At 47.8% G+C, this 19,636-nt stretch overlaps 1 protein-coding gene across 5 annotated transcripts in view; it reads left to right on the top strand.

The window, feature by feature from the left end:
- Nucleotides 1-19,636, top strand: part of PTPRU (protein tyrosine phosphatase receptor type U) — a 111,565-nt gene that overhangs the window by 69,183 nt on the left and 22,746 nt on the right. For 3 of the 5 annotated variants that reach the window (XM_069971572.1, XM_069971570.1, XM_069971568.1), the window contains 3 exons: nucleotides 1,058-1,127; nucleotides 1,224-1,312; nucleotides 17,572-17,608. In XM_069971572.1, the coding sequence (XP_069827673.1) occupies nucleotides 1,058-1,127; nucleotides 1,224-1,312; nucleotides 17,572-17,608 (196 nt within the window). The remainder of the gene's footprint in view (nucleotides 1-1,057; nucleotides 1,128-1,223; nucleotides 1,313-17,571; nucleotides 17,609-19,636) is intronic. The other 2 variants (XM_069971569.1, XM_069971571.1) reach the window with 1 other exon arrangement.

Here is a 19,636-nt window from a genome sequence, read left to right as displayed (position 1 = left end):
ATAAAGAACGACGGGCGTAACATCATGTTCAGTTCTTTGTTTATATGCACGTTTTTTTATTGCTTACTTTTATTGTGCTTTGCACAGAATGATGATGTTATAAAGAAGCCGCCATCCAGCTTTGCTCTCAGTCTGGGAGGATGCGCTGTTTTATATTATGCTCAGTAGAATCTGCCATGTACATTTGTGCACGTAATAAGTGAGTCATGCTGATGCCGAACTGCAAACAAAAATGTATATCCAGTGATTTGTTTTCCTAATGTTTCAAAATTGCATCTACAAAGGCAGAATCGAAATGAGTTTGTGGGAGACAAAGCTTAAAGTGCACCTGTCGCAAAAATTTTATTTGAAAGAAATCAACAGGGATTGTAATTGCAAGAAGTTTTACAATATATTCTCTTTCATTTTTTTTTTTTGCCTATGTTTAATTCAATGTTATACATACGGTCAAACTGTGCTCCATCCTCCCTCCGTGCCGATATTTGGTCTTTTCTCTCTTCAAAAAAAGAGGCCAAAAACAGGAAGTCTCCGTCCTCTGCCGCTCACACAAGGAAAGACCTGTACATCAACTGGGCAATAACTTAGGGTCCTATTCCACGGGCCGATCAATAATGTAAACGATGGCCGATCTGCCAGATCTGAGCTCGTTTACTGGGCTGAGCGAATACCGCTCTGTGGAATAGGCCCCTTAGGCCTATTAACTTTTGCTAATTCTATTATCAGCTCTGCAGCTTACCAGGAGACAATGCTCTTTGTTATATAAAAATTCAGTCAGTATAATGTTACTGTGTGCTTACAGAGGTTTTGATGCTGTGTGACAGGAGAGCTGACCATACAATGTGAGCACTCCCAGGATCCTCTGCTACTGAATCTGGCTGCACAGCAGCTTTACACATGCGCAGTGAAGGGAGACACCTAGTGGCCATATGTATAATGTTGATTTAAACATAGAAAACTGCAAACTGCTTGGGATCACAACCCCTGTCGATTTATTTGAAAATAATGCCTCCTTAATTTTAAGCCATTTTGACGTCATACTGTGTTCTTTCTGCATCAGAGTTTTTTTGATTGGGATGTGTCTAAGAAGAAAGACAAAAGCAAAGGAAGACCAGAGCCAGCACAAAATTGTAAGTGACCATTTGGGACCACTGCCTTGTTATACACAGTGTGCACAAAGGAAATAGGGTCTCTGGATGAACGGTTGTTTGTTACATATCCCAAAGTTTTACTTTCAGATGAGCGGCACCGCGTTCGACTCCACCCTCTACAGGCGGAATGCAGCTCAGAAGAAATCAATGCCAACTACATTGATGTGAGTAACAGGCATACATGATGCATCCTATATAAAGTATTTATGGTGATACAGAGTGATAATTTACCAGACTAAGGCTAGGTTCACACTACATTTTTTTTATCCATTTAAAAAAAAAATAAAAAAAAATGGAAAAACGGATACATTTGTGATAACCGAATTTTTGTGTACTTAAAAAAAAAAAAAGATTGTGTTTTGATCCGTTGTCTTTCTTAAAATGGACGTCAATGGAAAAGCGGATCAAAACGGTCGCACAGAAATGTATATAGTTTTTTCATCTGTTTTTTTTTTTTTTGTTGTAAAAAAACGGATTCCAAAAACGTAGTGTGAACCCAGCCAGTGGGGGAGATTTATCAAACATGGTGTAAAGTGAGACTGGCTCAGTTGCCCCTGGCAACCAATCAGATTCCACCTTTCATTTTCCAAAGAGTCTGTGAGGAATGAAAGGTGGAATCTGATTGGTTGCTAGGGGCAACTGAGCCAGTTTCACTTAACACCATGTTTGATAAATCTCCTATAGTGTGTTCTAAATGAAAAAGCGAATAAAAGGGTTATGAAGGGGGAGATTTATCAAACATGGTGTAAAGTGAAACTGGCTCAGTTGCCCCTAGCACCCAATCAGATTACACCTTTCATTCCTCACAGACTCTTAGGAAAATGAAAGGTGGAATCTGATTGGTTGCTAGGGGCAACTGAGCCAGTCTCACTTTAAATGCCCTCCTTCATAACCCTATTACACATACTGTCCACCTACTTATATTTATATCTTTATCTATATTTATTTATATATATATATATATTCATATATACTAGGTTCATTTTATTCTATGCACTCAAGGTGGGAGACAATAGATGACAATGTCGGCACTGAACCCGCGAGCAGCGGTAATAAGTCACTTTCTTTACCATATGAGAATTGTGGGAAGAATATTTATTCAGGTTTTATCAGCTGCTTTTCACAGTAAATCTTATCAGTGTTTTATTGAAAGTTATAGGACCATTACTAAATGCTGTGGGTTATCAGTGGTTAATATGGTGTTCCTAGGGTGGTGTCCTCTAACATCAAGAGTAAATATAAGCCAGTGAATTTCCTTCTATATAATGCTAGTAATGCTGTATCTGTTTCTAAGCTCATTGCCTGATCTGATTGCCTGATCCATGGTAATAACTGGGGCAATGCAGTCTCTTTGTCCGACCCTAAATGATCACAAACTGAAGGCCCTTTATTACCTTATACCAGGGATGGGGAACCTTCGGCCCTCCAGCTGTTGCAAAACTTCAATTCCCATCATGCCTGGACAGCCAAAGCTGACATGTCAATTCTTTGCGCGCAGAGAAGCTGTGAGCCCTCTCATAGACAGGCTATGGCACACTGAGGCAGGTGGGATTCCGCCACATTTACTCAGTGTGAATATACCCTTAGGGTAGCTTCACACGTACCGGATCCGCAGCGGATTTCACGCTGCGAGTTTGCAGCGAAATCCACTGTGGATCTTGTAGTGTGCTGAATGGGTCCCATACACGCAGCGGATCTGCTGCGTGTATGGGACCCGGCCTCTTTAACCCCCCCCGCTGCCGGCCGCCCACCCGCAGCCTCGACCCCTTTAACCCCCCCAGCCCCGGCCCCGAGCATACATTACCTGCTCGGCACCACGGCTGTGTGTGACGCTCCCGGCTACCCTCTCTCCCCATCAGCCAATCAGTGCCAGATTAAGCTACCCTTGTTAAAGGGAACCTGTCACCCCCCGTGCCGGGGTGACAGGCTCCCGACCCCCCGTTAGAGACCCCTATACTTACCTCATCCCGCCGGGTCCCGCTTCTGGATTCGGTCGGGTCCCGGAGATCTCAGCCGCTGCAGCCCGGCGCGCGCGCTGACAGATGAGTCCAACGCTCATAGAGAATGACGGAGCGCTGGACTCTCCTGTCATTCTCTATGGGTGTTGGACTCATCTCTCAGCGCGCGCGCCGGGCTGCAGCGGCTGAGATCTCCGGGACCCGACCGGATCCAGAAGCGGGACCCGGCGGGATGAGGTAAGTATAGGGGTCTCTAACGGGGGGTCGGGAGCCTGTCACCCCGGTACGGGGGGTGACAGGTTCCCTTTAAGCTACCCTTAAAAGGGTTATCCAGCAATAATATTTTTCTTTCAAATTAACCGGTTTTAGAAAGTTATACAGATTTGTAATTTACTTCTATTTAAAAATCTCCAGTCTTCCCATACTTGTCAGCTGCTGTATGTGGTGTATTCTTTCCAGTCTGACACAGTGCTCTCTGCTGCCACCTCTGTCCATGACAGGAACTGTCCAGAGCAGCAGCAAATCTCCATAGAAAACCTCTCCTGCTCTGGACAGTTCATGACATGGACAGAGGGGGCAGCAGAAAGCACTGTGTCAGACTGAAAAGAAAACATCTCTTCCTGCAGGACATATAGCAGCTGATAAGTACTGGAAGACTGGAGATTTTTATATAGAAGTAAATTACAAATCTATATTACTTTTTGACACCAGTTGATTTGAAAGAAAAAACAAGATTTTCACTGGACTACCTTTTTAATAGTCCATTGTTTCATTGGTTACTGCAGGCTCCCTATGTGCTTACTGTAAAATAAAAAAAAGAAAAAGTAGCCACGTCCAATAACTCTTTATGCTTGTAGGCCTTAGGGGCCAAAGGGCACTGTGTCTCTTTATGACCCTTCCCCAGTATAATGAGCATTGTTGTTGTTTGCCAATATACAATAGCTGCAGCTGCTTTGTTCCCCTTGTCTGCCAGGATGTTTAATTGAGAGTTTATTTTATATTATTTCTGACACTTTGGATCCTGTACCCTGAGCGCAGATGTAATGCAGCTCAAAGATTTTTTTTATGTACCTGCCTCGAAGCCAAAATGGCAGCACATATAACAATCCCCAAAAAAGCCAAAAGTGGAATGTGTTGTGTACGAAATGGAATGAGCGTTAATTGTACGTAATAATAACTCTCTCCTCTCCAATGTGTGCCATGGAAGATTCCAGCTAATGAGTTGGCTCGGTAGTTAAGAGCACGGTTTATAAAATAAGCCGTTCCGCTCGCCGGAGATTCTGATTTCAGTCCCGGTGTTTTGTGAGTAAATGACTTTGTATATCTGTGACCTGACTTCTTAACATGCGGCATTGTAAGCTTTACTTCTATTCCATAGCAAGAGTTCACTGTTCATAGTGATTTAAAGGGATTATTCACTCAAATTTTTTTCTTTTAAATCAACTAGTGCCAGAAAACGCCAGAGATTTGTAATTTACTTCTATTAAAAAATCCCATGTCTTCCAGTAGTTTTCATCTCCTGTATGTCCTGCAGGAAGTGGTGTATTCTTTTTAGTCTGACACAGCGCTCTCTGCTGCCACCTCTGTCCATGTCAGGAACTTTCCAGAGCAGCAGCAAATCTCCAAAGAAAACCTCTCCTGGTCTCCAGACTGAAAAAAATACCACTTCCTGTAGGACATACAGCAGCTGATAAGTACTGAAAGACTTGAGATTTTTTTTTTTTAAGTAAGTTAACCAGTGAATTCAATTGAAAATATTTTTGGGGGTGAACAACCACTTTAAAGCTACTCTGTAGTGACTGAAACACCCTATGGGTATAGCCGCTGTGAGAAAGGACTAACATGGGGCAAATATAACTCTTTCCTTTAACCCTGTAATGACGGCGGGCGTACATGTATGCCCCCGCAGGCTGGGCTTTAACGCAGCAGGATATGCACTATGAAGCGGGTTCAGGAGCTGAGCTCGTTAATAGCGGGTGAGGACTGGCTGCTAGCAGCAGCCGGGCCCACACCCTTAATCATGGGCTGCTGCAATCGTGCGGCAGCCAGACATTTATTCATTTAAGTGTTAAGTGACAGGAGCAGCTCTTGTAACATACTCAAATCTTACAGTACTTATCAGCTGCTGCATGTCCATGGTATTATTTCCAGCCTGGAAAGCAGGAGAGGTTTTTTAAGAGGATTTGCTGCTGCTCTATACAGTTCCTGACATGGACAGAGGTGGCAGCAGAGAGCACTGTGTCAGTCTGGAAAGAATACACAGCTTGCTGCAGGACTTACAGCAGCTGATAAGTACTGGAGGACTGGAGATTTTTTGATAGAAGTAATTCACAAATTAACATACCTTTCTGAAACAAGGTGATTTGAAAGAAAAAAAAACTGCTGGACTACCCCTTTAATGTATTTAATTGCTGTTAGATATCTTCACAAAAATACATATTTGCCCTAAAAATTTTCAGTATAGTAGTAAATGAAATGTTAAGCCTAATACCATTTTTTTTCCTGCATTTTCTGCAGTATAGTATATTATATAGGTTTTATTTTTATAGTTTATATTTCTGTTTTGTTGCATCCTTTGAAATCTGACAGCAGGTTCCCTTCTCCATAACTGGTGACTCCCAACTGTTCCATTGTGCTTGAATTGACAAGCTGGGAAAGTGATGGTTGGTTATCAGTTATCAAATGTAAATGTGACAGATACACATTGATTGTTCCTTGCAGCGGAATGTTAACCATTGTCTTCGATGTATGACGAGAGCGTTGGGTAGTTCAGGGAATAAAGCATTAGGGGCTTTTCAGGAACGATTACATCAAGGTGATTACCAGCGGGAGAACAACTGTAATATCCAGCTGCACCTCCCTCCACCGAAACAGCTGAGATGGAAAAAACCCTGATCAATGCCCATGACCGAATAGGCTTACATTACTATAGAAACACCCTGGGACCTGGCGATTGTTCCCATGTGTGTTCTGAAAACTGGGTAGCATGCCACGTCCTTAAAGGGGAACTCTGGCCATAAATTTCAAATCAGCTGGTACCAGAAATTTATATAGATTTGTAATTTACTTCTATTTAAAAATAATTTATAGTGTTACAGTACTTATCAGCTGCTGTATGTCCTGCAGGAAGTGGTGTATTCTTTTTATTCTGACACAGTGCTCTCTGCTGCCACCTATGTCCATGTCAGAAACTGTCCAGAGCAGTAGCAAATCCCCACAGAAAGCATTGTGTCAGACTGGAAAGAATACACCACTTCCTGTAAGACGTACAGCAACTGGAAGACACAAGATATTTAAATAGAAGCAAATTACAAAAAAAATATATATATTTGCAGTTGTTCCCCCATTCCCCTTCAATTTTACATATGCCCCATAGCTGTGTGAGTGTGAAATCGCATCTCTCCGATCCCCATTATGCTATGATTTGCAAAGATTCACAGAAACTACTTTTCCCAGCAGTCTCGTCACCTCAGACTGCTGGGTCCCTTCCCTGCTGTGTAGGCTCATGCTGGGCTGAGTAATCCTGAGTTAAGATAGTGAACCTGCTACCTCCAGGAGCCTGATCTGCAGTAAAAGTTTTTTCTTTTTTGCACTGCTAGATGTGCTCCAAGTGCTTAATGTTCTCAGGCATAGGACTCATGGCCCGGACTGTTCACCAAGCTTGGGCCCCCAACCACCCCACCGTAACCATGGCAGTAATAGTGTGGTGTTCATAGTACAGGACAGATAATCTCATATTTACCATGTTCCTGTAAAGTTTTATGAAAAATTATTATCAGCCATCTCTGTGCTCACTTTTCATTCTCTAAATTACTTCCATGTTAAATTTGGTGCTTAAATACCTTAACAGAAGTGCCATTGTCTCCGCTCCCTGCTGTCTGTACCTGTGGAGGTGCCATTAACTCTGCTCCCTGCTGTCTGTACCTGTGGAGGTGCCACTGTCTCCGCCCCCTGTTGTCTGTACCTGTGGAGGCGCCATTGTCTCCGCTTCCTGCTGTCTGTACCTGTGGAGGCGCCGTTGTCTCTGTTCACTGCTGTCTGTACCTGTGGAGGCGCCATTGTTTCCGCTCCCTGCTGTCTGTACCTGTGGAGGGGACATTGTCTGCGCTTCCTGCTGTCTGTACCTGTGGAGGCGCCATTGTCTCCGCTCTCTGCTGTTTGTACCTGTGGAGGGGACATTGTCTCCGTTCCGTGCTGTCTGTACCTGTGGAGGCGCCATTGTCTCTGCTCCCTGCTGTCTGTACCTGTGGAGGGGACATTGTCTCCACTCCCTGCTGTCTGTACCTGTGGAGGGGACATTGTCTGCGCTTCCTGCTGTCTGTACCTGTGGAGGTGCCATTGTTTCCACTCCCTGCTGTCTGTACCTGTGGAGGGGACATTGTCTCCGCTCCCTGCTGTTTGTACCTGTGGAGATGCCATTGTCTCTGCTCCCTGCTGTCTGTACCTGTGGAGGGGACATTGTCTCCGCTCCCTGCTGTCTGTACCTGTGGAGACACCATTGTCTCCGCTCCCTGCTGTCTGTACCTGTGGAGGCGCCATTGTCTCTACTCCCTGCTGTCTGTACCTGTGGAGGGGTCATTGTCTCTGCTCCCTGCTGTCTGTACCTGTGGAGGAGCCATTGTCTCCGCACCCTGCTGTCTGTACCTGTGGAGGGGCCATTGTCTCCAATCCCTGCTGTCTGTACCTGTGGAGGCGCCATTGTCTCCACTCCCTGCTGTCTGTACTTGTGGAGGTGCCATTGTCTCCAATCCCTGCTGTCTGTACCTGTGGAGGCGCCATTGTCTCCGCTCCCTGCTGTCTGTACCTGTGGAGGTGCCATTGTCTCTGCTCCCTGCTGTCTGTATCTGTTGAGGTGCCATTGTTTCCATTCCCTGCGGTCTGTATATGTGGAGGCTCCATTGTCTCCGCTCCCTGCTGTCTGTACCTGAAGAGGGGACATTGTCTCCACTCCCTGCTGTCTGTACCTGTGGAGGGGCCATTGTCCCCGCTCTCTGCTGTCCGTACCTGAAGAGGGGACATTGTCCCCGCTCTCTGCTGTCCGTACCTGTGGAGGGGACATTGTCTCCGCTCCCTGCTGTCTGTACCTGTGGAGGGGACATTGTCTCCGCTCCGGCGCTCCCTGCTGTCTGTACCTGTGGAGGGGACATTGTCTCCGCTCCCTGCTGTCTGTACCTGTGGAGGGGTTATTGTCTCCGCTTCATGCTGTCTGTACCTGTGGAGGTGCCATTGTCTCTCCGCCCTGCTGTCTGTACCTGTGGAGGGGACATTGTCTGCGCTTCCTGCTGTCTGTACCAGTGGAGGCACCATTGTCTCCGCTCCCTGCTGTCTGTACCTGTGAAGGGGACATTGTCTCCGCTCCCTGCTGTCTGTACCTGTGGAGGTGCCACTGTCTCTGCGCCCTGCTGTCTGTACCTGTGGAGGCTCCATTGTCTCCGCTCCCTGCTGTCTGTGCCTGTGGAGGCTCCATTGTCTCTGCTCCCTGCTGTCTGTACCTGTGGAGGGGACATTGTCCGCTCCCTGCTGCCTGTACCTGTGGAGGCGCCATTGTCTCTGCTCCCTGCTGTCTGTACCTGTGGAGGCGCCATTGTCTCTACTCCCTGCTGTCTGTACCTGTTGAGGGGCCATTGTCTCCCATCCCTGCTGTCTGTACCTGTGGAGGAGCCATTGTCTCCGCTCCCTGCTGTCTGTACTTGTGGAGGTGCCATTGTCTCCGCTCTTGGCTGTCTGTACCTGTGGAGGGGTCATTGTCTCTGCTCCCTGCTGTCTGTAACTGTGGAGGAGCCATTGTCTCCGCGCCCTACTGTTTGTACCTGTGGAGGCGCCATTGTCTCTACCCTCTGCTGTCTGTACCTGTGGAGGGGTCATTGTCTCCGCTCCCTGCTGTCTGTACCTGTGGAGGAGCCATTGTCTCCGCTCCCTGCTGTCTGTACCTGTGGAGGAGCCATTGTCTCCGCGCCCTACTGTCTGTACCTGTGGAGGGGCCATTGTCTCCAATCCCTGCTGTCTGTACCTGTGGAGGAGCCATTGTCTCCGCTCCCTGCTGTCTGTACTTGTGGAGGTGCCATTGTCTCCAATCCCTGCTGTCTGTACCTGTGGAGGTGCCATTGTCTCCGCTCCCTGCTGTCTGTACTTGTGGAGTTGCCATTGTCTCCGCTCCCTGCTGTCTGTATCTGTTGAGGTGCCATTGTTTCCATTCCCTGCTGTCTGTATATGTGGAGGGGCCATTGTCCCCGCTCTCTGCTGTCCGTACCTGAAGAGGGGACATTGTCCCCGCTCTCTGCTGTCCGTACCTGTGGAGGGGCCATTGTCCCCGCTCCCTGCTGTCTGTACCTGTGGAGGGGGCATTGTCTCCGCTCCCTGCTGTCTTTACCTGTGGAGGGGACATTGTCTCCGCTCCGGCGCTCCCTGCTGTCTGTACCTGTGGAGGGGTTATTGTCTCCGCTCCCTGCTGTCTGTACCTGTGGAGGTGCCATTGTCTCTGCGCCCTGCTGTCTGTACCTGTGGAGGAGACATTGTCTGCGCTTCCTGCTGTCTGTACCAGTGGAGGCACCATTGTCTCCGCTTCCTGCTGTCTGTACTTGTGGAGGGGACATTGTCTACGTTCCCTGCTGTCTGTACCTGTAGAGGAGACATTGTCTCCACTCCCTGCTGTCTGTACCTGTAGAGGGGACATTGTCTCCGCTCCCTGCTGTCTGTACCTGTGGAGGGGCTATTGTCTCCGCTCCCTGCTGTACCTGTGGAGGCTCCATTGTCTCCACTCCCTGCTGTCTGTACCTATGCAGGCTCTATTGTCTCCGCTCCCTGCTGTCTGTACCTGTGGGGGTGGCATTGTCTCCGCTCCCTGCTGTCTGTAACTGTAGAGGTGCCATTGTCTCTGCTCCCTGCTGTCTGTACCTGTAAGGGGAACATTGTCTCCACTCCCTGCAGTCTGTACCTGTGGAGGGGCCATTGTCCCCGCTCTCTGCTGTCCGTACCTGAAGAGGGGACATTGTCCCCGCTCTCTGCTGTCCGTACCTGTGGAGGGGCCATTGTCCCCGCTCCCTGCTGTCTGTACCTGTGGAGGGGGCATTGTCTCCGCTCCCTGCTGTCTTTACCTGTGGAGGGGACATTGTCTCCGCTCCGGCGCTCCCTGCTGTCTGTACCTGTGGAGGGGTTATTGTCTCCGCTCCCTGCTGTCTGTACCTGTGGAGGTGCCATTGTCTCTGCGCCCTGCTGTCTGTACCTGTGGAGGGGACATTGTCTGTGCTTCCTGCTGTCTGTACCAGTGGAGGCACCATTGTCTCCGCTTCCTGCTGTCTGTACTTGTGGAGGGGACATTGTCTACGTTCCCTGCTGTCTGTACCTGTAGAGGAGACATTGTCTCCACTCCCTGCTGTCTGTACCTGTAGAGGGGACATTGTCTCCGCTCCCTGCTGTCTGTACCTGTGGAGGGGCTATTGTCTCCGCTCCCTGCTGTACCTGTGGAGGCTCCATTGTCTCCACTCCCTGCTGTCTGTACCTGTGCAGGCTCTATTGTCTCCGCTCCCTGCTGTCTGTACCTGTGGAGGTGCCATTGTCTCCGCTCCCTGCTGTCTGTACCTGTGGAGGTGCCATTGTCTCTGCTCCCTGCTGTCTGTACCTGTAAGGGGAACATTGTCTCTGCTCCCTGCTGTCTGTACCTGTGGAGGGGTCCTTGTCTCCGCTCCCTGCTGTCTGTACCTGTGGAGGAGCCATTGTCTCCGCTCCCTGCTGTCTGTACCTGTGGAGGAGCTATTGTCTCCGCTCCCTGCTGTCTGTACCTGTGGAGGAGCCATTGTCTCCCCGCCCTACTGTCTGTACCTGTGGAGGGGCCATTGTCTCCAATCCCTGCTGTCTGTACCTGTGGAGGCGCCATTGTCTCCGCTCTCTGCTGTCTGTACTTGTGGAGGTGCCATTGTCTCCAATCCCTGCTGTCTGTACCTGTGGAGGCGCCATTGTCTCCGCTCCCGGCTGTCTGTACCTGTGGAGGGGCCTTTGTCTTCTCTCCCTGCTGTCTGTATCTGTGGAGGTGCCATTGTTTCCATTCCCTGCTGTCTGTATATGTGGAGGCTCCATTGTCTCCGCTCCTTGCTGTCTGTACCTGAGGAGGGAACATTGTCTCCACTCCCTGCTTTCTGTACCTGTGGAGGGGACATTGTCTCCGCTCCCTGCTGTCTGTACCTGTGGAGGGGCCATTGTCTCCGCTCCCTGCTGTACTTGTCGAGGCTTCATTGTCTCCACTCCCTGCTGTTTGTACCTGTGGAGGCTCTATTGTCTCCGCTCCCTGCTGTCTGTACCTGTGGAGGTGCCATTGTCTCCACTCCCTGCTGTCTGTACCTGTGGAGGTGCCATTGTCTCTGCTCCCTGCTGTCTGTACCTGTAAGGGGAACATTGTCTCTGCTCCCTGCTGTCTGTACCTGTGGAGGGGACATTGTCTCTGCTCCCTGCTGCCTGTACCTGTGGAGACGCCATTGTCTCTGCTCCCTGCTGTCTGTACCTGTGGAGGCGCCATTGTCTCTGCTCCCTGCTGTCTGTACCTGTGGAGGCGCCATTGTCTCTACTCCCTGCTGTCTGTACCTGTGGAGGGGTCATTGTCTCCGCTCCCTGCTTTCCGTACCTGTGGAGGAGCCATTGTCTCCGCTCCCTGCTGTCTGTACCTGTGGAGGAGCCATTGTCTCCCCGCCCTACTGTCTGTACCTGTGGAGGGGCTATTGTCTCCAATCCCTGCTGTCTGTACCTGTGGAGGCACCATTGTCTCCGCTCCCTGCTGTCTGTACTTGTGGAGGTGCCATTGTCTCCGCTCCCGGCTGTCTGTACCTGTGGAGGGGCCTTTGTCTTCTCTCCCTGCTGTCTGTATCTGTGGAGGTGCCATTGTTTCCATTCCCTGCTGTCTGTATATGTGGAGGCTCCATTGTCTCCGCTCCTTGCTGTCTGTACCTGAGGAGGGAACATTGTCTCCACTCCCTGCTTTCTGTACCTGTGAAGGGGACATTGTCCCCGCTCTCTGCTGTCCGTACCTGTGGAGGGGCCATTGTCTCCGCTTCCTGCTGTCTGTACCTGTGGAGGGGACATTGTCTCCGCTCCGGCGCTCCCTGCTGTGTGTACCTGTGGAGGGGACATTGTCTCCGCTCCCTGCTGTCTTTGTCTGTGGAGGCTCCATTGTCTCCGCTCCCTGCTGTCTGTACCTGTGGAGGTGCCATTGTCTCTGTACCTGTGGAGGAGCCATTGTCTCTGCTCCCTGCTCTTTGTACCTGTTGAGGAGCCATTGTCTCTGCTTACCTGTGAATTATGAGGCGAAGCTTCCTGATCCATCTCCAGCTTGAGCCCTAGTGTAATGTGATTCTATGGCACAAGACTGGAGATGGGGGTCATCAAGGGGTTAAATTATAAAGAATGTACTACCCCCTTCCCTCCCAATTCAATTCACAACATTATTCCAGACCTCAACCAGACCCCTAAATAGAGGCCTGGACCTCAAAATTAATTCAGATCCAAATTGCACCAAAACATCTTCCTTCCTCACATACACACACACACACACACACACACACACACACACACAGGGCCCTTTTAACACATTAATGGGCCACACGCGTTATCAGAATCGGAGCTCCACACACACAGTATAATGTACTGAAAGTGACCCCACACTGTATTAAGAGCCCCAATACATACGGTAGTTACCTTATATTACTATTTCCACCATACAGTGATTACATATTACATGAAAACTGCACTGAACAAAACAGTAAGATATCACCAATAATACCGCCACACTATGACCCCTATCACTACAGACCCTATGACAGAGAGCAGTTACATCCAGTGACTCACAGGGGGCGTCTTCTCCGATCAGAGTCTGTCACCTTTTCTTTTTCTCTCCATCTAGCATGGGCCACCTTGAAGTCTTCTCCAGGCTGTGAATCGTCTCTCCAGAATCTGCCAGACAAATATTTTAGGCTCCAACACATCCAGTAGTTAGGTCCCTTGTACCCCTATATAGTAGTTACCCCCTCTGTACCCCTATATAGTAGTTACACCTCTCTGTGCCTCCATAATTTTAAGGTGTCCCCGTGGTATATAGACCCTCGTGTGCTCCCCCAGCTCTCCTGTGCGCTCCCCCAGTAGTATATAGACCCCCCATGTGCTCCCCCCAGTAGTATATAGCCCCCCATGTGCTCTCCCCAGTAGTATATAGCCCCCCTGTGCACTCCCCAGAAGTATATAGCTCCCTGTGTGCTCCCCAGTAGTATATAGCCCCCCTGTGCGCTCCCCCAATAATATATAGCCCCCCTAATAGTATATTGCCCCCCTGTGCGCTCCCTCAGAAGTATATAGCCCCCCTGTGCATCCCCCAATAGTATATAGCCCCCTGTGCTCCCCCAGTAGTATTTAGCCTCCCTGTGCGCTCCCCCAGTAGTATATAGCCCCCCTGTGCACCCCCCAATAATATATAGCCCTCCTAATAGTATATAGCCCCATGTGCGCTCCCCCAGAAGTATATAGCCCCCTGTGCACTCCCCCAATAGTATTTAGCCCCCCTGTGCTCACCCAGTAGTATATAGCCCCCCTGTGCGCTCCCCCAAAGGTTTATAGCCCCCTGTGCGCTCCCCCAGAAGTATATAGCCCCCTGTGCGCTTTCCCATTAGTATATAGCCCCCCTGTGCGCCCCCCAATAGTATATAGCCCCCCTGTGCGTCCCCCCAATAGTATATAGCTCCCTTGTGTGCTCCCCCAGAAGTATATAGCCCCCCTGTGCACCCCACAATAGTATATAGCCCCCCTTTGCATCCCCCCAATAGTATATAGCTCCCCTGTGTGCTCCCCCAGAAGTATATAGCACCCCCCCCTCCGTGTGCTCCCCCTCCCATATAACATAAAAAAAAAACTTCTTCTCACCTGGGTCCACGCGCTGCAGTGGTCACAAGAGGGCGCACCCCCTTATCCTGGCGCCGGTGCTGGAGTGACGCTGGGCGCTGACACCAGAGGGAGAGTGCGGCCTCTTGTGACCGCAGGTAGTGCGACCACAAGAGTGACTGACAGGGAGGGAGCCAATTGCTCTCTCTCTGTCAGTGCTGCTGCTGCTGAAGGTAACTATGAGCGCTTGTTACGAGCACTCATAGTTACAATGTACAGAGCAGCAGCGGGCGGGGGGGGGGGGGGGGGCTGCAGAGGGCGCCATGGATGGGCAAGATGGGCGGGGGGGCTTTAACACCGTGCACCTTTTGCCCTCTGGTTATAGCAGCCCTACACACACACACACACACACACACTCTCACACACACGTACTGCTCTTATGACCCTGCTTTCCTGTATCCCTACCCTCACCCTAGACTTATCACCCTGTATCCCCCTGCCCCCACCCTAGACTGGTTACCCTGTATCCTCCTGCCCCCACCCCAGACTGATCACCGTGTATCCTTCTGCCCCTCCCCAGACTGATGACCCTGTATCCTCCTGTCCCCACCTCAGACTGGTCACCCTGTTCCCCCTGCCCCTACCCCCAGTGGTGCATTAAATATACCCTGGGCCCCAGGCTGTCTACCCAACCTTGGCCCCCTACCACTGGCCCTAATAATTATTATTTGGTCGCAAAAGCTGGGTTGACATCCATTTTACAGAGTACAAGAAGCTCGGAAAGCTGAGTGAGATCCATTATACTGAGTGTAGGATGTTGGAAAAGCTGGGTGACCCGCATACTGACTACAAGATGCTGGGAAAGTTGTGTGACCCGATTATACTTACTACTATACAAGATGCTAGAAAAGCTGGGTGACCTCCATTATACAAGATGCTGAGAAAGATGAGTGATCTCCACTATACAAGATGCTAGAAAAGCTGGGTGACCTCCATTATACAGGATGCTGGGAAATCTCAGTGACCTTCAGTATACAAGATGCCAGGAAAGCTGAGTGACCCCATTATACTTACTACTATACAAGATGCACTGTTGTGACAGAGCCCTGCGGCTGATTAATTACAGTGCCGCAGTGAGTCAAACAGTTTCCCCGCTCCCGGCATGATATTGATACATGATGCTAGGCAGGGAAACACTCCACTACAGGGCTTCCCCATCAGTAGCACCATACAATACGGAATGTGGAAAAAGCCCTTAGTCTTCCTCCTCCATAGTGCCATAGTGCAGACTATACAGGACCTGTGGTGACATCATAGTCACATGTTAAGGGCCTTCAGTATGTTCCCTAATGTTATTGAATTGTCTTCTGGCTGCAGATTTGCCCTGAGTTGTGCACCTGTTGTGGTCCACGTTTTTGTGTTCGCTAAAAAAGGACGCGATTTGATCTGTTTCATTTTGGACATATTTGTTTATTTTTAGAAAAGACGTGAAAAGCAGTGAGTAGATTTGAGGAAACTGGACTCGACAATTTCTCCGAACTCGAACGCTCGGCATTTGATTTCTGGTGTCTGGAGAAGTTGGATGCTGCTGTATACATGTTTTTTTTTTTGGCTGCCCTAGTGCGTAATCTTACTTCTCCTGACATTGCAAATCAAATGACTAGTGCTATCTCATATTGTGAGCTTTTCAGCATCCCCACTCATGGTAGCTATGACGCTCCACCTCCGCTTGGTCCCGATCTCTGAACAAAGCCAGTACAGCTTCTCGGTCCATACATGACTGCCTGTATTGGAGCAGGTGGCCTACACTTATTGCCACGTGTTCGTCCACAGGCAGCAATGGATGAATGGAGGAGCCGTCTGGCTTCATTCAAGAAATCAGGACCAAGTGGGAGCGGAGCGTCATAGTTGCCCTGAGTGGAGCAAATAACATATATATATATAGTGGCCAATGCTTTTATACAATGCAGAGCCAGGAAGTCTGGTCTGCTCCTAACAGCTGAGATAACGCACATTGTAAGGTCAGGTAAACAAATGACACATTGTGGGGAAACCTATGTGACTTCATGGTTACTGGCTTAGCTTACAACATAAGGCATTCTGCACGTAACAGTATATGGGGAGAAAACGCCTTACATTGTTTATGCTTGACATTTTTGGGCAAAAGAGGACTTAACCTTCTGGAATGTCAGCTCCATCGGGCATTTCCCCGGCCTTGACACATGGCCTTCCTGGCTTCTATTTACTGTATTGTAAAGAGGTCATTGGGTTTTCCCACTATAGACATTTATGTCATTATGATTGGATATATCTGATCACTTGGCATCTGGTATCTGTTCCCACCCCATAATAATGAATGACAGGCCAGTTATTAGGCACCTGACTTGTTGGATATTTTTGGTACATCCAATCCCTATGCCATTAATGCCTCTAGTGGGAAAACCCCAATACATTCTTAGTAGTACTGTTCTGCCTGTCTTTTTGTTTCTGCTAATACATCTTTATCCTTTCTTTTCTCTGCTGCCTTTTCTCTATCTTCTGCATTTTCTTCCTTCATCCTACCCAATCTCTTACATTATTGGTCTCATACGGATATATATGTCACCCACCTGTAACTTCTTTTTGTTCTCCCGGTCAATCTTTCCGATTTTCTATGCCTATTCTCATTGAACTATTTATGTTTATCTCCGCTCCCCCTTCCAATCGTGCCAATTTTTTTTTTTCATCCCTTCAATTATTCCTTTGTTCCGTTTTTTTTTTTTTCTTTCCACTTTTTCCTCCTCGACATCTGTGTCCCTTTTCACTGTCTTTCTGTCTTTTGGGATCACCGGTAGATCCGGATAAACAGAGAAGTGAGTATCAAGCTTGTGATCCTATTCTCCATGTCCCATTACCAGGCGCTCTATTGCCCTGGGATAAAACGTAGAGAATAAAAAATTCTTTGATTTGCCAATTAGCATCTTCTCTTTCCAGAAATGTCTCCATTCCGATATGATTTAATTATAGGCCGCTTCCCAAAAAATCTCGGAACTTCTCAGCCTACCTTCCTCAACCTCTGTCTTTTTACCCTGTCTTATTCCTTTCTTATGGCCCGCTGTATATTTTGTTCCTCATGCATCATTATCCTTACCCCTTCTTCCATCCCGATTTCCCCCTTTCCTTCTGATCTTACTCTGTACACCATATGTAGTCATCTTTCCATGTAAATACATGTTCTTGCTGAAGGCTGCTAATCTGGCTAAGATTACAGACTAATAGACCTTCAAGTAGGTTCCCGATCACCTACTTACTCCATACCTTTAAATTTAGTTTCCTATAAGAAGTTGCCTTCAAACACAAGGAGCTCTTCTTGGGAAGATTTCTCTCGGCAATGCTTCTCATAATTTCTTCCATTCTTTTCTTCAGTCTTGTTTTTGGAATGTGTTTATGTCCTTTAAAGGTTGACGGTTTAAGGATTTAATTGATGCACACATCATTTGTCTGTCTTCCCTAATCCTGTGTCCCTTCTCCTCTTTGTGGATTACAGTGCTTGTCAAACTGCATGATAAGAACGTTAGATCTAGGATAGAGCCAGCAATACGGTTACATTCTTTTTTCTTTTTTCCTCATAGGGTTATCACAGATCGAATCACTTCATTGCCACACAAGGTGAGTGGGTCACTAACCACAGCACTATATCACTTGATCTCATTCACTCTGTCATTTATTGAAAGATAAAAAATAAAAAAAATGAAGGATGGACTTTTGTTTTATGTATTCTGTTTATTACGAATGTTCGGACAGCTGGTGCCAATTTTTTTTCCGATGTTTGGGGTTTGCAAAACAACATTTCCAAATGCAGGATAGAAATCGTAAATCATAAGAGACCCCCCCACCTAGTACTATAAAATCTGAGCTTTTTCTCTAATACTATAATGTGCCCCCATGTGGAGCCAGTCAGTTGCCATAAAAATAAATTGAATAGTTGTGCAATAGAAATGGGCGAGCACCAAAATATTCAAGAGCTCGACTTGAGTGACGAGCCCCAATAAAAACAATTAAAAACTTGAGTATTTAAGTTGCCCCCTACTCGGCAGAGCACCTGGTTAATCTAAAAGTTCCGGCATTGTGCTCTGTTGTTGGGGAGTGGGGAAAGTATACTTACAGCTCCAGTCAATACTATTGCGTCTCAGCCGATCAGCGGCTCCGGAGTGGTAAGTATACCTTCTCCATTGTCCCCGCCCCCGTTGAAATGTACCATGTCACGACTGGCACTTCCAGATCAGCAGCAGGATCCTTTGCTAATCCAGAAGGTTGGGTCTCCATGAATATGAAAACACAGTTAGACCATAATGCATCATCGCCTGATTGCGTCTCCATGCCCATGGAGACCTGATCTTCTGGATTAGCAGATGATCTCACCACTGATCCAGATGGTCAGATCGGGGCAGGTATCTTTAAGGCAGTGGAAATGTATAATGCCCAGCTGCCTTTTAACAAGCTTTTTGTACAGGAGCACCCAAGCATGTAGTATGGAGTACTTTTAAGTAGTCTAATACGTGAGCAAATAATATACTCAATAGAGCGTACTAACACTCTTCTCATAATGCATGCAGACTCTGCTCTGTTGATGGTGGTGGTGTTCGGGGAAAGTATACTTACCACTCCAGCCTTCTGTCTTCACTATTGCCGCTCAGCCAGTCAACAGCTGCAGTGGTGTCCCGCCTCAACCGCTGATTGGCTGAGCAGTGATAGTGAAAACAGATAGAAGGCTGCAGTGGTAAGTATACTTTCTCCACTATTTATTGTTTTAAGTGTACCTGTGATGATTGGTCCTATATTGTACTATATTTGATGCAGCGCTTTGATGCTATTGTGCAATTTTTTTTTTTATAATCATGAGACGTCTTGCTGGTTGCATAGACCTTGTGAACATTTATTAATAACCTAAAAGAACTGTGATACATTATACATTTGATATGTGATACATTTTTATCGGTCATATTTATCGACTCAAGAATCTCAACCTTGAGCTATGAGATTGTCAGTGATTTTCTTTTGAGCTTAGAAATTCAAGTGTGTACAAAACTTGTGTCAAATGTCTAAATAGAAACCATTACAGGGACAGTGGTGAGAGGCAGTACTCGGCCTTCATGAATAATAGATAACCTTGCTCCAGGTAGAACTTACATGTAAAATACTGATTTACAACAATTGTATGACAACAATAAAAATGAGAAAACGCAGTGCCGGAGGTGAATGTTTTTATCCTGACGGATATTCTGCCTCGCCTGGTTGCAGACCTAAACTTGTGCAGAAATCTAAAGGAAGAAACCAAGTGCAAATGTAAAAGAAGCCTTGCTGAGCTGCAGCATGCATGTATCCTTGCTCCCCCACCCCTCCCTGCCCAGCATGACTCAGTGACAAGACTCAGTGCTGGAAGCCAAGCTCTGCACATCAGTCATACCAGACAGGAATGGGTGGGGAAGAGGCATGTATGATACAGCTTAGCACGACCTCTATGTCACTTAAAGGGGTATTCCACTCAAACATAACTTTTGATATGTTGCTGCCCATGGTGAGACTAACAGTTCCTTCTATACTTGTTATTATCTATTCAGTCTTCTTCCCCAGTTCTGAGCTGCTGCTTTCTGCTGAAGACACAAAAATCTGTGTGTAAGCTTTTCTCTCGTGTCT

This window comes from Dendropsophus ebraccatus, chromosome 5 (assembly GCF_027789765.1).
Source record: "Dendropsophus ebraccatus isolate aDenEbr1 chromosome 5, aDenEbr1.pat, whole genome shotgun sequence".
Lineage (NCBI taxonomy): Eukaryota > Metazoa > Chordata > Amphibia > Anura > Hylidae > Dendropsophus > Dendropsophus ebraccatus.
This window is presented reverse-complemented; position numbering and strand designations above follow the sequence as displayed.